At 39.3% G+C, this 22,647-nt stretch overlaps 2 protein-coding genes across 8 annotated transcripts in view; one reads left to right on the top strand and one right to left on the bottom strand.

Annotated features, from left to right (window-relative positions):
- The window catches only part of RHOQ (ras homolog family member Q), a 20,838-nt gene extending 15,753 nt beyond the window's left edge, over positions 1-5,085 (top strand). The window contains exons 4-5 of one of the 2 annotated variants that reach the window (XM_084284932.1): positions 641-736; positions 1,489-5,085. In XM_084284932.1, coding sequence (XP_084141058.1) covers positions 641-736; positions 1,489-1,521 — 129 coding nt within the window. In that variant the 3' untranslated portion in view covers positions 1,522-5,085. Of the gene's footprint in view, positions 1-640; positions 737-1,484 lie in introns of both variants that reach the window. The other variant, XM_084284931.1, reaches the window with a different exon arrangement.
- PIGF (phosphatidylinositol glycan anchor biosynthesis class F) overlaps positions 1-22,647 on the bottom strand; it is a 25,549-nt gene extending 2,902 nt beyond the window's left edge. For 3 of the 6 annotated variants that reach the window (XR_014618328.1, XM_084284927.1, XM_084284928.1), the window contains exons 1-6: positions 22,631-22,647; positions 22,208-22,443; positions 20,528-20,619; positions 19,610-19,726; positions 14,283-14,391; positions 2,073-2,206 (exon numbers count right to left, since the gene is read on the bottom strand). Coding sequence is in view for 3 of the 6 variants with exons in the window: in XM_084284927.1 (XP_084141053.1) it covers positions 2,093-2,206; positions 14,283-14,391; positions 19,610-19,726; positions 20,528-20,619; positions 22,208-22,435 (660 nt within the window). In the remaining 3 variants the exon portion in view is untranslated. Of the gene's footprint in view, positions 1-746; positions 1,095-2,072; positions 2,207-11,972; positions 12,209-14,282; positions 14,392-19,609; positions 19,727-20,527; positions 20,620-22,207; positions 22,444-22,630 lie in introns of those variants that run through there. The other 3 variants (XR_014618327.1, XM_084284929.1, XR_014618329.1) reach the window with 3 other exon arrangements.

Genomic DNA, 22,647 nt, shown 5'->3' with positions numbered 1-22,647 from the left:
GTTCTCTAATAAGGGACTTTCATTTTGTTAAAATCTGTACATTGTAAACAGGGTGGCAAGGTTGGCTGCATCCCTCAGGGTGACTTTCTGTACAAGTCATGGGACTTACTGAATAGAAGTGTCTGTTCATACTAACATAGCACTATTGTAGGAATAAAGGTTGTTCATCTAATAACTCTCCAATGTTACTTGGAATACTTTGGTCAGCAACCATTGCTCATATCCATTATTTATGGAAGCAAAGGATCTAGGGGAGAATTGAGACAATTTCCTCTTGCTTCTCGTGGGCCATGGACTGGCCTTCAATTATGAATTGACCAACATGTTGCTATTATATTTGGGTTAATTTTGCTGTCACTGCTAGATAAACTTTCTCATATTCTAACTGAAGAGCTGAATTAGGGAGTAAATGTGTGGTCCTTCTGGATTAAAAGTAGCTCACAAACTCACAGCTTAAATTTCTAGAGCTTTTGAAGCAGTAAGGATCCACAATCTGAACCATGACGTGACACCTTTTTTTTTTTTTTTTTTACATGCCATACTCCATTACATAATTATGCTCTAAAATGAGGATGTCATATAACCTGCTGACTTTTGTTTAGAAAAACTATTCCAACATGACTTCAATCTTTCTTGCTAGATTGATCTTCGTGATGACCCAAAAACTCTGGCAAGACTGAATGATATGAAAGAGAAGCCTTTATCTGTGGAGCAAGGACAGAAATTAGCAAAAGAGGTAAACTGGATACTCCTAAATGAAATCAAGTAGCAAAGAAGCAAAAAAAACCACATCTATTTGCAATTGACTTTTCTTTCTTTACATTTCTTTTACCAGCCAGCATATGAAACCTTATAACTAGTTACCAGTTAACAATATTTACTTATATTGTTGAATACAGCTTAGATCTATGGAATAGCACTAGCTTATTAGTAATAGTTCTAAATTTATGTCTAGAAACTCCTTAAAAACTATGTTAGCGTGAATCGGAGATAATTAAAATCAAAAACTCACAGAATGGTTGAGGTTGCAAGGGACCCTTCTTGGAGGTCATCTTGTCCAAGCCCCATTTTGAAGCAAGATGTTGAAAGCATTTCTAGGAAATTATTTCAGAATGCTATACACTGTTTTAACACACTGCATGGATGCTGTTCATCAGGACAGTTTTACAGAGACTTTTTTTGAAACGGAAATTGGTTATATCGTTCTTTTTCACTGTTTAATTATAAAAAATGCCTGAGGACCCCACTGCCAATACAAAGAGTTTATTTAATATGCTTCCTTTATAAACCAAACCAGCTTAAATAAATGCCGGATCTTTGGCGAAAACACACATCTAGTGTCTCCTACAGGAGGAAGCACATTCAGATAAATTTTCAAGATCACAGCCAAACTTCGTGGTGTCACTATAGAAACAAATTTCTGACATGCAGAGATCTGAACAGCTGAAGTAGATTGCTACTGAACTAACTTATTTTCTTGACAGATAGGAGCCTACTGCTATGTGGAGTGTTCAGCTTTAACACAGAAGGGACTGAAGACTGTTTTTGATGAAGCTATTATAGCCATTCTGACTCCAAAGAAACACACGGTGAAGAAGAGGATAGGCTCAAGATGCATAAACTGCTGTTTAATCACGTGAGATACATTTGACAATGGCCAGGCTTACTGTGAAATTCTACTGAATTTAAATGCAACGCATTAAGGTACACGGCGAACTTGTGTGAAAGCTAAAACTATGATTCTGCCTTCTACCACCAGTGAAATCCAGAGGAATAAAATCAAACTCAATGAACTTGTAATAAGAAGCCACCACGTCTGTTACAAATATTTTATTAAGACTGGAAGGTACAATCTCTCAGGGTTACATAGTCTAGAGGAAGCAAAAACTGCACCATGTTGAAACTGCATCTGTGTGATGCTATTGAGTGGAGATGCTTGGCCTGAAATACTCTAACTGAATTTGGATAGTCTTCTGGCTTTGACTACACATATACATATATATCTAAAAAACAAAACAAAACCCAACAAAAAACGTTTGCACAGTCTGTATGGAATCTGCACAAAGAAATACCTTGTCTCTCTTTGCTCCAGTTATCTGCTTTTGTATGTAAGCTGCTTCTGGTTCCAGTGTATCCACAGAGGTGCAATAATCAGACCAGCCACATAGCCAAAGGTAGCTCCGAGGGAACAGGAAATGGGCCATACCTGAGGGGAGAATGCAAGGTAAAAACAGACACTGAGAAGAATGTTTGTGGTTTTTTGTACTTTGTGAGCACAAATTCTCAGTGTAACCTAGGTACTGAAAGACAATGCAGTCTCATTCTGCTTTAAAGCTTGATGTGCTTTCCTAAAAATGCCAAAAGTGTAACAGTCATACGTGCATCTTCATGAACACTAAATGCTGTTGTACAGTTTTTTAATTAATACACATTAAAATGTAACCAGGCTTCTGGCTATTGCAGACGTTAGTTTGATATTCCCAAAACTATGTGAAAAACTTGGAAGTATTTATATCCCGTGAAGTGTTCAGCTACCCTAACTTCCTGTTCTGCTGCACACGTTGGGAAACCTGAAGATTTCTTTGTGACAGTTGGACTCGATTATCTTTGTAGGTCCCTTCCAACTGAAACTGTTCTATTTTAAGTCTGCCTCTCTCAGTCTTTCCTTCCAATTTCTCATGACATTCTGAAACTTTCAGAGGTTTGCCTAAATGAACTGCTCAAATAAGGCCAGAGATTGAGATGAATAGAGGTTTTTCTTTTGGTCTTGAAGAGCAGGCAAAAGGATGAGTTCCCTTTCTGGCTAGCAAAAGGAAGGGAACGTAAATTTGGAAACTGAACATTGCACCCAGTTCAGGAAAAATAGCGTATTTTATAATATAACAGAGAATATAAAACATAAAAATGATGAAGACTCTAGGAGTGTTTTAATTATAAGCTTTATTTGCTAACATAAAAATAGGGAACTGACTCAATACAGCTGACTCACTTTAACAAAGCATCTAGTATTGAAGAGAAGTCATGGACCCCTCGCCCCCTTTTAAATTGGATTTGCACGGAGGAAGGGCCAAAACAAAACTGCAACCGTTTTATCCTCAGATGTAGCGTATTTTACCAGTCAACTACGTGCTGCATTTGATGAAGGTCCCAACTAAGCTGGCAATTAAAAATATTTATTGTAGAATAAACTGAATTCCCATCCCTCTTCAAAGTTCTCCTTTGCACATTGCAGGGTCAATTTTGCACTTCCTGCTGTATAGTTCTTAAGCGAGTACAGACTGCACTCTCCTATTCTTTATTTTTTAAATTAAGGGGGATTTTATTTTCCCACCTTCTATAGTACTTGAGACTGAGAAATGCACTAGACATTGAAGAATATATCTACATCTCAGTGCCCAGGCTTTTTTCCTACTTCATTTTGACTGGCAATTCACGACTAACAAATGAATTTACTCTTAATGGTACTGGTTCCTCCTTTCACTCATCTTCCTAGCTCTAATTCTTCTTACTTCATTATCACTCGGAGAAATGTATTTATTCATCTCCTTCAATCATCGGAATTTTTACTAGGAATAAGAGTAACTTATTTTGTCCTCTGCTGTTTCATCTTCACATTCCTTAGCATTTGCAGTTTTATATATTATTTGGAGGTCTTAAGGAGTGTAGCAAAGATGACTATAAACAAGGTGCCTTAGGTACTCTTTATTGACCTTGTTTCATTCTTCCATTTCCAGACATTGTCTCTCTGCTACTTGGTTTTGTTGCCAGAATGTTTTGGCTGGTGCCTCTCAAACCAAAGACTTGCTTGTTTCCATTCATTTAACAGTGGCATTGTAGATCTTCTATAAAAAAAAAAACCTTGAGATGCTTTGGCATGGTAAGATATTACATGTATTTAAAACTCACATGACTTTGTGGCCTTGGCTAAACTTATGCTTCAGGTAGATCTTTTCAACTTTTAAATAAAATTTAATCAAGTTATTTCTAGCATTTTGCAGGCTATTACGTGTGTGTAAAGGACAAAGCAAAAAAAAAACAAACCACTTCCCTGTGACCCCGGCTGCTCACTCAGTAACATTTGGTGGAAACAGCAATCAAACTTTCTTATCTGCTGGTGAAGTCAAATACCACTCTAATAGCTACTAAACTATGGACAGAGGCTTCACAAGTCAGTGGTCTTTTTTGCATCAAATTCTCTATCTGTGAGCGATCAATGATCCTTCATTAAATTTTACCTACATTAGGTGAATCTCTAGTTGCCTATTTGCTTTTCAGAAGTGTAAGTAGATGTCGGACTCTGAATTTGTCATGTTCCTGTAACCGGTAAATCAGTATTCCAGATGACCCATTCACCCTGTATCTTTTGGTATTTTGTGTATAGTGGGCAAATGTTGCTACGATTAAAAGGATCTCTGTTGATTGTTGCAGCTTCTTTTCCTGACTGAACCGTGACGTGGAGCACAGTTTCTCAACAGTTTTTCTGAATGATGTAAATGTCAATGTTATTGATACTTCCATCTGCCCTCCGAACCATTTGGTTTTTGCTTTGCTTTTTAAAAACCAGTGTTACCTCACAGACATTTCAGGCTGCCTCACTTAACGTGTGACCTCTGAAATCCAACCCTCACCAGTGGCAGCCAGCAAAGGTAAGGAAGGGTTAAAGGTGAGAAACCGTATAACACTCCTCACTGACTGTGAATGAGAGAGAAAAGAAACACCACCCTTCTAGTGCCACAGAAGGGCACTAGGTCATCAGGTACATTATTACTGTTGTGTCACCTACCTTACGCTGGTCAAATGGCCCAAAATAGTTCTGAAGGCAGACTGACTGGCCTTCCTAAAACTCCCTAAGTACAGGAGTTAAAAGCCTGGATTTAAGAGAATTGCCGTGCTTATGCTATTTTTGCTAACCCTTAAAGCAGGGCAAAAACCAAATGAACAGGTGATGATACTAGCTCTGCACCTTTTGTTCTTGACTGCTGGCCTTTGGACTATTTATAGCCAGATGCACTCAAGGGTGTATCTAAAGAAGCAAATTATCAAAGACGGATTAAGATGCGGCTCTTAAGCTGCACTGAAATAACAGTCCTTCTGGATGCTTTTTGCTCTGTGGCAAATGCAGTGCAATTTGTCTATCTAAGAAAGCGGATTGCTTTCCTTTGCATTAGCTGCTGGCCTCATTCTTCTGAGATCCAATCACTTTCCACTGGACCTTCTAAAATGAATTTGACTTGCACAATCAGTCTGCTTTTGCCCTGTCTCAGTATTTTCTCTTAAACTTGGTTTGGCACCCCTGACTTAGATATCTATCACTTAGCTAACAGCAAGCAGCTGATACCCACCTGCCTTTTTCAACAGTTTCCATTCCACTTGTTTCATGTGCCCAACTTGTAACACAGCCCTGTCTCCTTCTGAGCACTACTCAGCTCAGTTTGTCCTACTTCATGCCCCTTTTTGCCATGGGGAAGCTGACATACCCTGCTCCATCACTGATGTCATGCTTGGGCTGGGGCAGCAGCAGGGGAATAAGACGTTAGGCATCACTGCCTAATTAAATGTTTTTGAGGGGGAAGGAGTTGATCTGGAGGGAAAAATATGGGGAGCGTAGGAGGCAGGACAGAACATTCTTCAGGAAACTGTCCTGAAATACCTCGTGTATCCCAGCAGCTGGGAAGCATCAGCTTACCATCCCCACAGCCTGAGACCAACACAGTCGGTTTACATATCAAATGCATGTGGAAACAGGCCAGTTCTGACAACCTGTATAGGATTACTAGGAAGCTGAACAGTGGCTTGGCAAAAACAAATCCCCACCTACATGCTCAGGAAGCACAAAAATTGAATTTTAAGGCATAGAGCAGAAGCCAATGATTAATAGAAAACAATCCCGACTTCTGCTGTTTCAGTTTTCTTTTTCCCTTGTTCATCTGGCATCGATGATGGGACTTGACTTAACAAGAATTTCTTTAGGCTAGCTAAACAGACACTGCAGAATTGCAAGCTTTCTGTTATACATGTATGTAAGAATTTATCTTAAGAACAAGGACTGAGAACAGAACTTGCCAGCCTTTCAGGACATAAATGAGCTAGTTTCCCAAGTGCTCTTTAGAACACCTGTGAGCTGATGTGCAAATACTTAGCGCATTGCATGGAAAGCAGAGCATGTTGCAGGATCACAGCAACGGAGCTCCGTCGTACTATGCACGTAACTAATGAAATCAGACTTCTGGCTGCATGACAGTTTTGTCCTCTGTTATGAGTCTGCAACTTGCATCCCATGCAGCAGGATTTACATAAACACTGATAATGACATAAAGGCCAATTCTTACAGACCAGAGCAGTAACACCCCAATGAAGTTTTAAAGGACGTTGTAAAGTAAGCAGCTGACTGCTGGAAGTTTAATTACATAAATGCAGTGGGGGCAATCTACTGTTTGGTTTGGGATTTTTGTTTATTTAAGTAAACCAGTCCCATTCTCTAGCTGAGTGCTTTTCTCATAGTCCTAAACTAGGATTTTTTTTGTAGTGTTGCTACTTCAAAAGATCCGTTTCTGACTGTCAATTGGAAAGCTATGTAAGATTTTTGTTTCATTTAAAAACTGAATAAATGAGCACAAAGTCTTTCCCTCTGTTTCTAACATGCCTTAAATTCCAGATTGCTTAACCTGTACTGTTTTAAAAAATTCAGTACGTACCTTTAATCTATTTTGGTTGTGTGAGCGTTAACTAGAAGTGTCTGATCACATTGTACAGACTGTGTATGTTGACAAGCACGTGCCGAGGAGAAGAAAAGTGTGAAGTTTTTTTCAGGCTGGTATTTGTAACTAGAAGTTGTTTCTGTGTATTTGTGTTCTAAAATTCTAGCAAGCATAACTGCCTTTGTCCTCACCATTAAGGTTTACATTATGAAAACATACCTTTAAATAAACAATGAAAACCCCACTAAAGTGGAACACGCTTCTACCTCTGTTTAAAACAAGACAAAATAAGACCAAATAAATCAAACCCAAACAAATCAAAAACAAAACAAACACCCCACTGGACAGCGTCCTTTCTACTCACATAAAGCACCTTCTTTTACAACAGAACTTTCCCAGTAAGTAATAGATGCAAAAGCAAAACCAGGAGTGAAACTCTCAGAGTTGCGTTAAGAATAGCAACATAGTCTGAAAACGTGTAGTTCTGTTTCACCTTACTCAAGTAACTACAAAGATCTGTACCCAAGATTCTTCACGGAGTCTTTTTTGGGTTGGAGCTGTCCAAGAGGTATCTGGCCAATATTCAGAGTCACTGGCTAGCTACAGGGCAGTCAGTCAGCTTGTTTGAGTTCTGTCACTTCTATCTTGAGTTCTACCTGTTAAGTTTTACTCATCTAGTACAAAGTAGGAACGTACACTTCACTGTCACCTAGTGATATAAAAACACTGTAGACAGAGTATGTTTTCAAAGCCACTTTTTATCGTTATCAACAGTTACTACAGATCAAAGTTAATGCTATGAAAAAAACAGGTGGGCACATACACAGTGAACTTAAAGATGTTTAAAAAGTCTGGTGTCAAAGTACGCAATAAAAACAGGAACTTTTCCAAAATTCGGTTATTGTCAATGCTGAATGAGATGTCTGGAATATTAGTTGTACAGCATATAGTGTGCAGATGAGGTTTTCGTCTTCAATTATACCATCTTGTTCTGCAACTAAATTACCTCAGGCTGTGCAAAGAAAGGATGCGTCACATTGCATCTAGTACCACCTAAATGTTGCCACTCTGTTTCGGTGGTGTTTTGTTTTTGAGGTTCCATTTCTCAGATGATACGCAAAGCTCAGATGGTAATCACAAGTGGTTACTGAAAGCACACCATCAACCTGAAATAGTCAGTCTGAAAACAAAATGAGAAACTGCAGCAAAGGCAGTTGTTTCCTATTTCGTTGCTGGAACTGTCCCAACCAGCCCTAATCCTTACATAACTGCTGGGTATCAGAGGCCTGGAAGCAATCAGAGATGGATGCCTGACTCTTTAAAACTTCTGAACATCATCTAGAATAGCCTTAGGTAAATGACCATAATTAAGCCTCAAAAATTATTTGTAAAATTTCTTTAAAAATTGACAGTAATCACAAAACACTGGCAAATACTTATTCCACCAGTCTGACATTTGTAGTAAGCTAAAATATGTCTTGCAGAGTAAGTCTTGAAAAATGTGGGTTTTTTTTGTTTGTTTGCTTTTTTAAATACAGAAATGTAACTACTGTAGGGACTTGCATTCCTGAAAGACAGCTGTCTTTACATTTTTACCTTTGCTGAAGACAGGTCTGCAGAATGAAGCCCATAACCAAGGAAGAACCACAGAGTAGGCCACCCTGACCAACTGTTTTGTACCAAAATATTTTTTTTTCCTGAAAACTAGCAGATGGGCAATAGGCATGGCCAAACTAGATATTAAAAAGTTACTTAAAGAATAACAACAGAATAATGGAAAATGAATCATCAGGACACCAAATGACTTTGAGCAATATATTGGAGGTTGGACTCGATGACCTTGAGGTCTCTTCCAACCTAGAAATTCTGTGATTCTGTGATTCTGTGATTCTGTAATTCTAACAAATGCTTTACACATTTTTCATTTCCATTCTGAAACACCATTCAGACAATGAATGTCATTTTATTTCCAAGCCAATATTCTGTTCCTATTAAGTTTACTTACAGTTGTCTGTTATATGCTAAAACATGCATTTCACATTATTAGATTTAAATGTAGGCAGGCCCACTAGTCTGAATATCCCCTGTATGCAATATTTTTCATCATATGAACAGGGAAAATAAAGTGAAGATTTTCTGAGAAATCTGTAGTTACCTTGGTTTTGTTGTGTGTCGCAAGAGGTGTGCCTACAGAACAAATGTTTTCTTTGGTTTGTGAGCATCTAAGGATGAATCATGGTGTAAGGGGATGACTACCATATCATTTTTCAGTTCTTCTGTTAAGATTTAAAAGCTGTTTAGATGTAGAGCTTAGTGATACGGTTTAGTGGAGGACTTGTTATTGTTAGGTCAGAGGTTGGACTTGGTGATCTTGGAGGTCTCTTCCAACCTAGATGATTCTGTGATCCTGTGACTGTGGGAATAGATGCCAGTACAAACAGCTGAGGACTGGGAAACTCCAGGAACCCAAAAACCAACCTACAGTTCTGTTGTTCTCCTTAATTGCTCTTTTAAGGCCACAAAGCAGCAACCAAGTCGCATCAGAAGAATGGCTGTATGTATCAGCGTATGTATGTATGTATGTATGTATGTATTCTTGTAGTAACAATTTTGCCTTTTCTGCAACAGTGTAAATAATGAATTGCCTTTACATTATAAGACACAGAGGCAGCTGTGTTTCCATAACATGCTGTTACACCACAAACATTAACCATAACCAACAGAAACATTAGATCCAGATTTTGCAACAAGCGGTCTTCAAGGCTTTAATGCCACTCTCTAAAACGATCACAGAACCACAGAATATCCTTAGTTGAAAAGGACCCACAAGGATTGTTGAGTCCAACTGGCTGCACACCAGACCACCCAAAAATGAAGCCAGATGTCTGAGAGCACTGCCCAAAGGCTTCTTGAACTCCAGCAGCTCGGTGCTATGCCCACTGCCCTGGGGAGCCCGTCCCAGTGCCCGAGCACCCCCTGGATGCAGACCCTTTCCCTAACCCCCAGCCTGACCCTCCCCTGTCCCAGCTCCATGCCGTCCCCTCGGGTCCTGTCGCTGTCCCCAGAGAGCAGAGCTCAGCGCCTGCCCCTCCGCTCCCCTCGTGAGGGAGCTGCAGGCCGCCATGAGGCCTCCCCTCAGCCTGCTCTGCTCGGGGCTGAGCAAACCCGGGGACCTCAGCTGCTCCTCATGAAATCTTCCCCTCCAGACTCTTCTCTATTTTTGTAGCCCTATTCTGGACACTCTTAATAGCTTTATGTCCTACTTATACTGTGGCACCCAAAACCGCACACAGCACTGAAGGTGAGGCCGCACCAGCAGAGCGGAGCAGAGCAGGACAATCCCTTCCCTCACCCAGGTGGCAGCGCTGTCCCTGATGCACCCCAGCACACGGTTGGCCCTCCTGACTGCCAAGGCACTCTGCTGGCAGAGATTCAAGTTGCTGTAGACCAAAACCCCCAGATCCCTTTCTGTGGGGCTGCTCTCCAGCCTCTCATGCCCCAGTCTGTAGAAAAACAGCCACATAATAACTAAGGTCTAAAGCACACTTTCTGTTCTAGAGGAGAACCATTTCCACTATTTTTTTTTTCCAGTTTGTGTGCAACAAAGGGTCTAACATACAAAAAACAAAAACAAAAAGCAGCCAAGCACTAGTGAAACTTGTCCTTATCTCAAAACCCAGTCCTGGGTCCAAACCATTTGAGTCCCTTCTTGAACCTGAGACAGATAAAACCAGAATTGTAATCCCCAAGCTTTCTGGTTTTACACTAATATAAGAAACAGCTAATGTCAAAAGCTTGACAGATTAATACTTTGTTTATGCAGATGCCTAGAAATAATTTAGTTTTGACTGGGTTGTAATTACTTTTGAGCCTACATTAATATCTGCATGATTTTTTTCAGACCTGGTTTGGGGCTTAATCTGTAGGCGTTCCTGTAAGCGTACCGGCTGGATTAGGTTCTACGCAAAACACTCCCAACCCATGTCTTTCGGAGGGGAGATTTTTGGTTTTGATTTTTTTTCCTCTTTTAAAGAACCTCTTTCCACAACTGCGTTAGGCACATAACTATGTTATGTATTTTTTTTTTTTTTTATATCATCAATAAGTCAGTGCTTGGATCAATCACTCAGTAGATAGGCAATCAGCACTAAAGATTTTCTTCCCAAAGCAAGCAGATTTGCAGCAACAGCATAATCCCTTATTAGGACCATTTTTCTTTCCTCTACTTCAGGCAGAAGGCAACACCTTAAAGGACCTCTTGTTTTTCATTGCTACTGTGAAAGAGTCTACCATGAACTTCTGTAGTTACCTGACATCAGGTAGCACGAAGAATACTCTTGCAAAAAGAGGTTTCGTTGCTTCTGCACAGAACTTTGGAGAAATGACAGAAATGTTTCTTGGCTCTGAAGATCTGAGACAGCAATGCAGAGCTACTACATGTAGTAACCTGTGTTACCGAATTCATACTTGCAGGGGACAGACGGACAAAACAGTCATGTTAACCCTTGCAAAAAGTTCAGTGTTTCCACAAAGCTCATTCATACACACGTCAGCTTGGCTGAAGTAGGAAGCAGTGTTTCTGGGCAACTACTGAAAATGTCTGGCCAGGACACTTGCACTTTTTTCCCCCCTCTGTGCTTGGTGACCAATACTTAAGAGGTCACCTTCAGGAAAACAAAACAAAAAAATAAATCAATAGATGACTGCAGACTTCTGAGCAAATGGATTCTCTAAGCAAGCTACTTTAAAGGATGTTTACTTCTGCCTTCAAGATGTGTTACAATTTTGGTGCTTCACTTTGTCAATTTTCTGCAATAATTTAATTTTTAAAACCTTTATATTTCATAAGGAGCTTCTTTCATTTTCCCCTATACAGCAGATCCTAAAAGAACTAGCACTTAAACCTGTAATTTTCAAAGACCATTGAAGTGGCAGCCTGCACAAGTGATAAGCAAACTTCTCCATTCATCTGAGGTCTTGAATTGCTCAGATGATGATTAAAGTAATGATCAAGCAGTTTAGACTCAAAAACGAATAGTAAGATTTCTTCACCCACTCCATGCTTTTAAATCCTACAAGGAGAAGTGGGGATGGCGAAGAAATTAAGGGAACATAATGAAAAGAACACAGCAGTAAAAGCTCTGATCTAGCTACAGAAAAAAAAAGCAGGAGTATGCAGGAGTTGGTAGCCAGAAACTCTTCCCTGATAACTTTGGTATCAAGAGTACATCAGAAATGAGGGTGGAGATGGTAAAAGGAAAGAGAAATACATACCCACAGTTTTTGCTGCTTCCTGAGTTCCCTGGGAAGCATTCATGCCCAGAAATAGCAACAAGTTATGGTATTTGAGGTTTCTGCAGATGCTTGGCTGTTCTGAGAAGCCAGATAATATCTTTCTAGATGTATAGATTCCAGAGCTTAACTTCAGTGAGTTACATTTGGTTTGTATGACTTTGAAGACTTTTCAAACAGTGAAAGCCACCAGACCATTACCAAACTTCTGCCTCCTACTGTGGAGTGAAAGGGAATGGACAAGTAAAGAAATGAACTGTATTTAAAGTGACCTGATTTAAGCTATTAAATGTCTTTGCTTTGTTAATCAGAGTCTACTGACTTTCGTTAATCTTTCCTTATACCATCAGTGCATAAAAGGTGAAGTTTTCATACATAGAATATTAGCTTATTAGAGATTTTGTGTGTGTGTGTGTGTACACACATGCATGTATTTTCTTAAAAGAGATGAGCAGTCACACTTGTGGATGGTATTCATTTACCTAAATATGGGTGTCCAGTGCCATTTTAGGCATCCTACTCTTCAGTCTACTGTTCTGGAAGGTGATGGGTTCCCTTTTATGTCCTGTGCAATATTCAGCAGTCCCACGTGAGTTTGGATGTATCAGATGGCACTCAATATTACATTTAAGCCACCAAGTATCATCCAAAACTCACGTACATGGAGTCACTCTAATCCTAAATTCTGATCAATTAATATTTTCTGAATTATTATTCATACACAACAGTTTTCACTCCAGAAGATGAAGTTCTATATGAGGAAATGCAACATGTAGACTAATTCAGTGAGTTACACCAAGCAAAAAGGAGACAGAGAGCATTTTGGACTTTTTTTTGACAGATGTGAACAAAGCAGGGGAATGGACAACATGCCATTATACGCTTGTATAAATGCAAGTTTTCATCAGCACTTGTACGTATTGACTCACAGCACAAACGACAGTGAGTGAAGACAGACAATTTTAACTGCAAGCATGTGAATAAAACAAAAACTTGCCAGATGCGACATGCCATTTTAAAATCCTAGCTGAGCAAGAAAAGAAGCACTTGTTTCTCATTGCAAAAAGGTCATTGCAAGAAGAGATGAGGTTGCATTTCAACGAATCCCTTGTTTTTCTGGATGACATTCAGGAAAGTCCAGCAACAATAAACTAGTTGCCAACACTAGTCAGTCTCTATGTGAGACTGACGATGAAATAACTTGCAAAAATAAAAGCAAGCTGTTTCAGGGATGAAAACTTTGTTTTATACTTAGGGTGTTATTCTACTCCTCTAATCTTATATTTGAAACAGAAATGCTAATGTCTCTTTACAGTGGTGTATAGAAGGCTGATGGTATAAAAACAGGCTGTTCTCTACTTTTGGAAGACAAATTTCTGTTACAGCTCTAGGCCACAATGCTTCTCCAATATCTGAGAGAAAAGCATTGTCTGCTATACTGACTTCTGAGAGAAACCTTTGAAACTGTCTGCTTAAGAACAGGCCTGCTAGGTGCTACTCAGCTGAGAGTTTATGAGTTTGGTAACCTGAGGAAAGAAAATATCCACTGAGGATCTTCAGGAAGAATTGGTACCAGTATCATCATTTCACAGCAATTGCAGATTTCGGTTATATTTAATAGAATCACTTCGCCATACCAAACAAAACATGAAGATAGTAGCACAGATGTGAATTCAGAAAAACGGAATCTGCAATGCCAGCTTCACATTTTTTATTGTGCAACTATGAAGCTAATCCTTGCCTTCCCCTGAAGTCAGAAGGTAAGTTTTCAGTACACTGCTTTGGCTGCACCATTTCCACAAATCAATCCAAATCTACTTTAAATGCATTCTGCTAAGTGCTTTTATGGAAGATAGAGGGGAACTAAAACACACTAGGAGAGCATCTTTCCTTTCCTACCCATAAGCAATAAAAGATACCGGACTAAAGGTAGACAAACCTGGAGCCATCTTCATTTCACATTTCTCTTCCTCCTTGTCTAGCTTCTTCATATCAAAACCCTTACAGCTCTACTTCATGAGAAAACTTGCATGCAGCGAACACGCTCATAAATCTATAATAAAGAATCTTGTACGAAGGAAGGGCAAAAATTCTGCATTTTACGCCCTCATTCTGTAAGCACAGATGCTTCTAATGACATTTTAAATGTTTGGCACAACCCTACAGAAACAGGATATGAGTAAATCCAGTACACCTGTACAGTTTCAGAGCAATTTTGTGTAGCTTGCAGGACAATTTTGTAGCTTTATATCCAGAAAATAAATATATTTATGATAAGTTGTAGATACTAACCTGCCAAGGTCGATCCCAATCAAGAGGAATAGGAAATGCTCCAAACCAAGCTCCTAGTATACTGCATGTTGTAGTAATCTGTAGACTGTTTTCCCAGATGGAGGTAGCTCTGCAAGAGAAGTGTGTTACAAGACTTCAACAGCAATAAAAGTCACCAGTTCAGAATGTTAGATCTGATGTCTCCTAAGATTTTTAAGATTACAAACAAATAGTCAATATATTTGATAAATTGCATGCAAGTTTCCCCTAACAGGTATATACAAACTATATGTAAAATGTAAGTTGCATATTTTCACTATAATCACAATCTTTCTATACCACTTATTAAAGAGATTTTTTCCCTTGAGGTGTTTACTGAAAAAGCTAATTTATTTTACCTGAAAACACTCCTATTGAATTTGAAACACCATAATAACAGCAAGTTAAAACATCACAAAAACACTATGTGCATTGCAAGGAAAAACAGAGGTGAAGGGGTAGTATGGGATCGCAAAGTACTCTGTAGCATAGATCCGTTGTTTCATGCCTAAGACAACTTGAAATTTAAAAGAGAAGTCCACTACGTTAATATTGCAAAGCAAACTTAGATGAACTGAAAAGAAACACTGCAAAGTAAACGCAGCCTGCATGTTACTGCCCTTAAGTCACACTGCATCCCAGTTCAACTATGCTGACAGCAGGATGTATTTCTTGCATGCTGAAGGCTTCCTTTTGCTTCGCCAATCATGGTGCATAGTGTACCACAGCAGATATGAATGAGCTTGGTCTTGAGCTTATAGCCTCCTACCACTAGGAAAAATTTTGGAAAAGTTGGATTTCCACTTAGTAGCTAAGCACTTATTGTCCATTATCAGTTTACCAAGTGATTGCTTTGCTTTCCTCAAGCCATGAGCATCTGCGTTCTTTGTACGAGTTAAGAAAAGAGAAGAGCAGCTCAGAACACCATAGGGCATAGCTCTGAGAGGCAGGAGAACTGGGTTCAGATCCCTGCTCCAAATCTGTAAGAGGAGAGATCTGAATCTTAGATTTGCTGTATCTTAAATTATAAACACAAATACAACTTTAGGCAACTGAGGGGGGGGGGGGGGGGGGGGGGGCGCATTTTTATGGCTAGAGGTCTAGACAGCAGTAAACCCCAATCTTCAAAAATAATGTTTAGGGTGCATGACAAGAAAGCTTTAAACCTTTAACCCTTGTTTAGAAGAGTCCAAAATTTCACACTATTTCTGAGTACATGTAACTCACTGCTGCATTTAATATTTGACAGAAATACAAGTGTAGGGCAAACATTTTCTGTTGTTTGCAAACTAAAGGTCATATAGATTACAATATTTATAATTCAATGCTAACATTTGGGGGCAGAAACAGGCACTATTTCTTCTACATTAACCCCATCCCTGTAACTTATAATACTAGATTTAAGCACACAACTCTATTTATTTGTATTTTTAAAAAGTATTTAGAAGTCTACACATTGAAATCAGTAAATTATTTCCAGAAGCTGAGTAACTGAGCAGGCAGTTGTGAGCCAGCAGGGAGAGGAGAACATTCACTACAGCCCTAAGGGAGTGAAAGAGCCAGGAGAATACACCGAGGGCTGACTGAGGTACATTTATACCTCACAAGACATCCTATCTGGTAAATCCACACACATCCTGCTGCACCAGATGGAGTCACCAGACCAAGTCCAAAAGCAAAACAACAGAATTAGCAATGTGCAGTGCCCGAGTGAAGGACAGCCACTGGCAGTCTGGCAACAACATGAGCTTCTCATTCATCCCCTCTGCAGCACGGACACCGGCTACCCCAGCACAGCATGCCGTGTCCTCCAACATCGTATCACAATAACCATGTTTTGATTATTCTCTTTTCTGCATGGGATGTCACCTATCAGGATTTTTACAGGTATTCATTGATGCATCACACAAATCCTTCTTTTACCTGAGGAGCAACGGTAGAAACATTTATGAACTTTATGTTTTATAGATTTCCGTATTTTTAGACCACGAATAAATGAGAACTGAAATGATTCTGCAGGCAAGACCAGTGATATTTAAGATGATGAATTATCACTAGTGGCATAAAGACCTTTTAAAACCTCAAATCATTATTTAACCCCATTAATTATACAAGTTAAGTGCTGTTCTAAATAACGTTTGAATTAAGAGGTTAGTTAAAAAAAGAATTTATTAAGACAGCTCCTGGACAGACAAGATCTAGAATTTCTGCACTGTAACAGTACTGAAATACAAAGCAGTACAGCACTTTGATGATGCCCACCTTTCCAAAGGACATTCCCAAATCTGTGAGAGTAAGCAGGACAGTATAAGTGATGAGATGAGAGAAATGAGAACTGGACACAGCTGTAAAACTACTGGTTTATACTGTATTTTTGGACAAGCTCCAAATAGAATCTACTTCCCACCCAAGTAACATCTTACATCTGTTATGACACCAGAAATTTCAACACAATTGCTCAGATTAGGGACTTGAAATGAATTGTCTTCAAAAGGAAGAGTAAAAAATAATTAAAAAATTGGCAGTTGAAAGCTGGTTTCTTCTAGACTTTTACGTGGGAGGCTATTTTAGCCAACAACTACTGAAACACCCTTTAAAGCCTCTTACTTCCATTAGTGTCAATGTGCCTTCCCACAGCTTTTATTTCCCTCTATCCACTCAGAGCAGCACACGAGAGCATATGATCAGTGTCATGACAGTGCATGTCAGCACAGGGAGTCCAGAGACAGCCAGAGTGGGCCCATCCCTTCTCAAATGGAAAATCAGAGAGAAGAAGAGCCCTATGTACAGCCCACTTAAAACTCAAGTCTTGATGATGCAAAATGCACAAGCTTCCTTTTCTCACACTTTCTATGTATACACAGACTCCTATGGCAAGAGCAAATTGTTCTTTACCAAATTCTAAGAAATTTGAGCTTTTATTTCATTAGGTTCAATCTGTTCAAAAAGCGCACTCAGTTTGAAAACACGAAGCATGTGAAATCTTCTGCCTGAGCTACAACTGTGTTTCATGCATTCCAACAAAACAACCTCTTCCTCATCCACCAACAACCCCAACACTGCTAATACAAGCAATAAACCTGCAGCGTCACAGGTCACATCATCCTGAGCTGGCATGTGACATCTGCCCCCTACAGGTGAGGTGACTTAGACTGATGGACTGATCTTTTGGCTTTCTTAGGAGTGATCACTTGATTAGAAGGTTCACAAAATGATCCCCAATCTGTTTACAGCAGATGACACAATTGTACCACAGCTGTTACAATGCAATCGGTTATATACCACAAGTTACTTCAATGTAACATCACGAGTAGGTATCCAGAGCAATAGCTGGCTAATTAATATTAACATCTAGCACTTGCTTACACTTAATACATCAATAAACTTTTTGAGATGCCCTTTTCCATTTTTCTGTGAAGACAAAAGCACAAGCACATCCCCATCTTTTAAATATTGCACAGGCAAATGAAAGTAACAAAAATTGTCAACGATTACTTCAGTCTAAATTGTACTCATTTTTTGTAAACAAGTTCCTCTTTCATTCTACACTGTGTTCTTAATCAGACTTCCCAGCTTGCTGTCTCAGTGCAATTCAATTCAGTACACTTGTCTTTCAAGGCACACAGCCGTGCTGATCTCACCTGACTGCCCTTTTACTCCGTTCAACCCGTCCCACCTCATTGCAAACTATTAAGTCAGAGGAAACAACCTTGTGGGCGTGATTTATTACAGTCAGCTAACACCTAAGTGCAGGACCTCCCAACTCATTCAAGAGGTCAAATGAAAAGCCAACAGAATTCTTTGTAAAAGACCATTTTGCTGCAATCCATAAAAAAATGCTATAGTATTTCTTTGTAGTCTGTGTTTGTTCAAAGGGCAGTCTAGCTAAACAGCGTCATTAAATACGCATTTTATTCTGATAACATCACATGGCTCACTAGTAAGAAACACATACAAAGTGTCACAGCAAAAACGTCAAAGCAAGACAAACCTGTTTCCTATGCAATAATTATACTGCAACAACTTTGGGATCCAGACTAGGCAAGAAACAGACACGCATTCAAAATCTAACCTAGCACAAAGACAGACTGCTGTCAAACATCTGTTGTAGTAATTGAATTCACCTATGATTTCCAGTTGCAAAACTTCCAATAATGACTAAGTGAATCAGCAAGGATTTGTTTTGGCTAAACAACTCCATGCTTTTATTGAATTATTGCAAGGTGTCATCTCTATTACTCTATTCACTCCCTCCACTGAAAATCAAAAGCAAGCATAACCAACTTGGATAAGCATTTAAGATAATTTTCAGTAAGCTGAGAACTGAGATCATAGAAAAAACTATACATGAAACAATTACAAAAAGTCTATTTTTGAACTTCTCTATGCAAGTTTAAAACAAAAACAACTCATTAGCTCAGAGTTATACAACTTTTCCTTTTCTTTGGAGGTGAGACCTTGCCCTTATGAACTGTTATACGGGAATGAAGGCTAAGATCTTATTACTAAACTTCAAGCATACGTAGGGCTTCTTTAGGTTTCAGAGTTCCAGCCTTTCAATGTTCCTGTTACTTAATGAGCGAAAAAAGGCAGAAGAGATAGAATATTTCTGAAAAATAAGTTATCCTTAATACATGGTAATGATAGAGCTTTTACAAGGTTAAAAAAAAAAAAAAAAGCTTATTTTCCTTTAAACATACTCTTGAAGAAAATAATGCTTGAAAACTCTGACACTGAAAACAGCTTTCTCTGAAATGTGAAAGAGAGCACTGACAAAGACTATGTACTTACACAGTAGATTATATATTATTTTCACAATTACACCCAAGTTAAAAATATTGTTAAAAGTGTGTTTGTTCTGGCTTACTATTCCTACTGTAAACACTGTCTTTATAAAGGTATGATTTTCCCTATGCAGCTCAGTCACAAGACTCCTTTCTCTTTAATGATCATCACACTGGCCAGCAGAATGGTTTTATATCACTAAAATGCTCATTTGAAACTTTACTTCCTTCAAACAAATAAAGCAAGATTTTAGTCTCTGGATATGAGACGTAAAATGTCAGTTTTCTGGTCACCAACTGAAACCCATAATTTCACTTGAACACTTTTTTAGCATCTTCAAAACTATTAATTTTGTCAGAAAAGTTTTCATAGGCCCTAAAAAATAAAAGTGAAAAAGCACCCATAATTCAGGAAGCTTCCTTTTTTTCCCCTCTTTCTTTTCAGAAAAAATAAATAAATTATGATATCTCATTTATGTTAATTCACTCTATTCTAAATTTTACCAGGGTGGAAATGGAACTTACCCATTTTTACTAAATACCCGTATCCAAGCTTGTATGTTTGGTCCCAGCATACATAAACATTGTAAAGTAGTAAAGGTAGACAGAAGAACTGCAAACAAAAATGTCTCAGTCACTGACCTACGAAGAAGCAATATAACAAAATAAAGTGAGGTAAAGCTACTATTTTATTTATTTATTTTAAAGAGCTCCAAGACTTAGGAAAAAACCCTCTCAGTCAACTTGTGAAAGCATGCATGCTTTCTTAAGCCCCATGTAGAAGAAGTCTTTTCTTCTTACTCTAAAACAGTAACGAAAAATATATAAAAAAAAATCTGGTATCTGTTTGTTACCTCAACAAAGACTGCAATGTAGCATCTTACTTTAATGCCTGATACCTGCAACATTTTAAAAAATACATTATATACCTCATACATAACATCAGTTCTGAAGAACGTTTGGATATTTACTTCAATATTCAATTCATTTTTCTAGTTTGACATTCTGGAAGCAACCATGAACCCAAACTAGACGATGTCATTGTTAGTCAGTAATTGATCATCTCTCTCAAATATCAGTTAGGTTGCTTCATGTTTCTCCTATTTTCTTAATTATCATTAAAAATACTAATATCAAAAGGATGAAAGATAAGCAAGATGCATATTTTAGAAGCTTATGGGAGAAATGAAACTTGGAAAATATTTGTACCCGTAAGTATAACAAATATTATAGTGTTTGTAACTGTCTCCTGAAACATTTTTCCAAATACAGAGAAATTGTAAGAGCTAATTTCTACACAAAGACAGCCATCCTTCTCCCCCCAGCCAGGAACTTATCGTTAAATATCCAATGTGCCAGCTAACACACAAGAACTTATACCAATATCAGCAAGGAGAACTCCCCCTTAAAGCGTTTAGAGAAAAATAGGGTCTTCTGACTTACTCTATGAGAGGTGCTCCATAAAGAACAATAATCGCATGAAATAGTATGCAAGACATGAAAAAGTATATACAGCATTTTAGAAATCTGGATATCTAAAAAAGAGCAATAAAATATCAGAATAATGTTTCAAAAGAAGAGAGAACATAAGTAACATACCTAGCCAATATCTTCTCAACAGCACTACACATTTCTTTAGATATTTAATTTTAGCTACAGCATAGTATGATAACAGCATGGTGCATTTCCACACAGGTTTCCTTATGTTTAATACTTTAAATAATGAATTACAAATGACCACACTCACTCCATCTAAAATGTTTTCACCCACTTTGTAATATTAAGACAAACATACAAAAAATACAACTGGAAATGACAACATAAACAGAGATAGTTTCATCAGATATTTTTACGTGCTTTACATCAGAGCATTACATCCATTCATTAAAAGGCATCTTTCACAGAATGTGAAAAAGTATTTAAAAGCAACAAAGTACTTAACATGAAAAAAGACATGCAAAATCAAACATAATACATAAAGTTATATGAAATAAAACCCACTATGGTTTGAATTTGGCATCTTAAATTCTAAATCCCTTTGAAAAACGCTCACGACTTTTCATAGATCTGCAAAACACCAACAACTGTCCATGAATTTAAACAACAGTTTCTGGGCACTCACTGTATCGGACAGAAGTACAGACACTCGATAAAGAGTTTTGGTTAGGTCTGTTCTGGTCAGGTCACCGATGGAAACCCATAATCTCACTTGAACACTTTTTTGATACTCGTTCCTTACAATAGGCTGGGATGAAATCTCACCTAGAACATGATGCTCACTTCATTTTCAAGTCACAGATGGTTAAAATTCTTGTTTTCCATGATGACTTTGTGCATTTTACGTCCCTCTCTGTCAGCAGGATATTAGGGCAGAAGTGCTACATACAAAGATGCTGCTTTAAGGGATGTCTGCTTAACTCTTTAAGAGTCACCACCTGAGTGTTTGACTTTGTCCCACCCAGCAGCACATGGGGAGTGCACAACTCTCGAGCTGCCCTCAAGGGACTGGTTGTGTGCTGCACTGAATTTGCCCTCTTCAAGCCTAATATGTTGGGATTCATACCTTTAGTGCTTCTGTTACAGTCTGCAACTACAAAACAGTTTCTCCTAGGTATATACTGTGTGCTGATATAGTCATGCACAGCAATACGACCACTGCAATACTTTTTCCCTTCGCTTTTTAAAGCTTAACAACTTTGTTTAAATTGTTCTTCTCTCTCTTACACCTCAAATCCTGCACGCTATTTCTCTTCTTTTGGAAACGATTTCAAATCTGTAAGGACACAGGAGAAGAGTGTCTCCTTGTAACGCTGAGGGTCAGGCCCGGACCAGGAGATGACTTCTGGGTCTGTCCCGCTTTGCCCTGGCGTTTGCCAGGGACCCACAGTGTGTCGGCGAGAAACGGGCAGGGAATTGCTCACCCAAGGGGCTGCTGGCAGGTAAGGAATGAAGTAAATTCTCCAATATTTTCAGGATATTTAACAACAGGTGCTGCACTCAGCTCATTCATGGAAAACAAGGATTCACCACCAAAAACTCCAACTCCTTTCTCATCTGATTAGATCAATGAAAAAATTATCTTCCCCTCCGCATCGGCTGGCAGTAAGTGAAGAACGCGCTTACCTTGTTAGCCACAGAACTTCTCTTAGGGGGCAGGCTTGGCTTCAGGACCAGACACAAGCCCACGTTGAGGGTCCCGACACAAAGCACACAGACACACAGCCAGGCCAGGTGCGTCCCCAGAACCGTGAACCCGTCCATGAAGAAAGCCGGCACGACGGCTGTCAGCGGCACGGCGGCGGCGCGGAGCAGGTTGGCAGCCCACAGCCGCCTGGCCTCGGCATCCCGCATCCTGCGCCCTGCAAGGCAGCGAGCGCCAAGGCATCAGCGGCGGCCATGTCGCGGCACCGCCCGCCCCACACCCGGCACCCCGCGCCGGGAGCAGCCTCCCCCGCCGCCCTTCCCCGCTCTCCCTCCGGCCGCAGGGTCCCAGCCCCGTCCTTATCCATATCCCTGACACCGTCGCTTTCCCCCTCGGTCGCTTACCGGGGCCGCCCGGCGAC

The sequence above is a fragment of the Netta rufina genome, assembly GCF_964035555.1.
Source record: "Netta rufina genome assembly, chromosome: 3".
NCBI lineage: Eukaryota > Metazoa > Chordata > Aves > Anseriformes > Anatidae > Netta > Netta rufina.
Note: the sequence above shows the minus strand (reverse complement) of the source record. Positions and strands in the feature narration are given on the sequence as shown.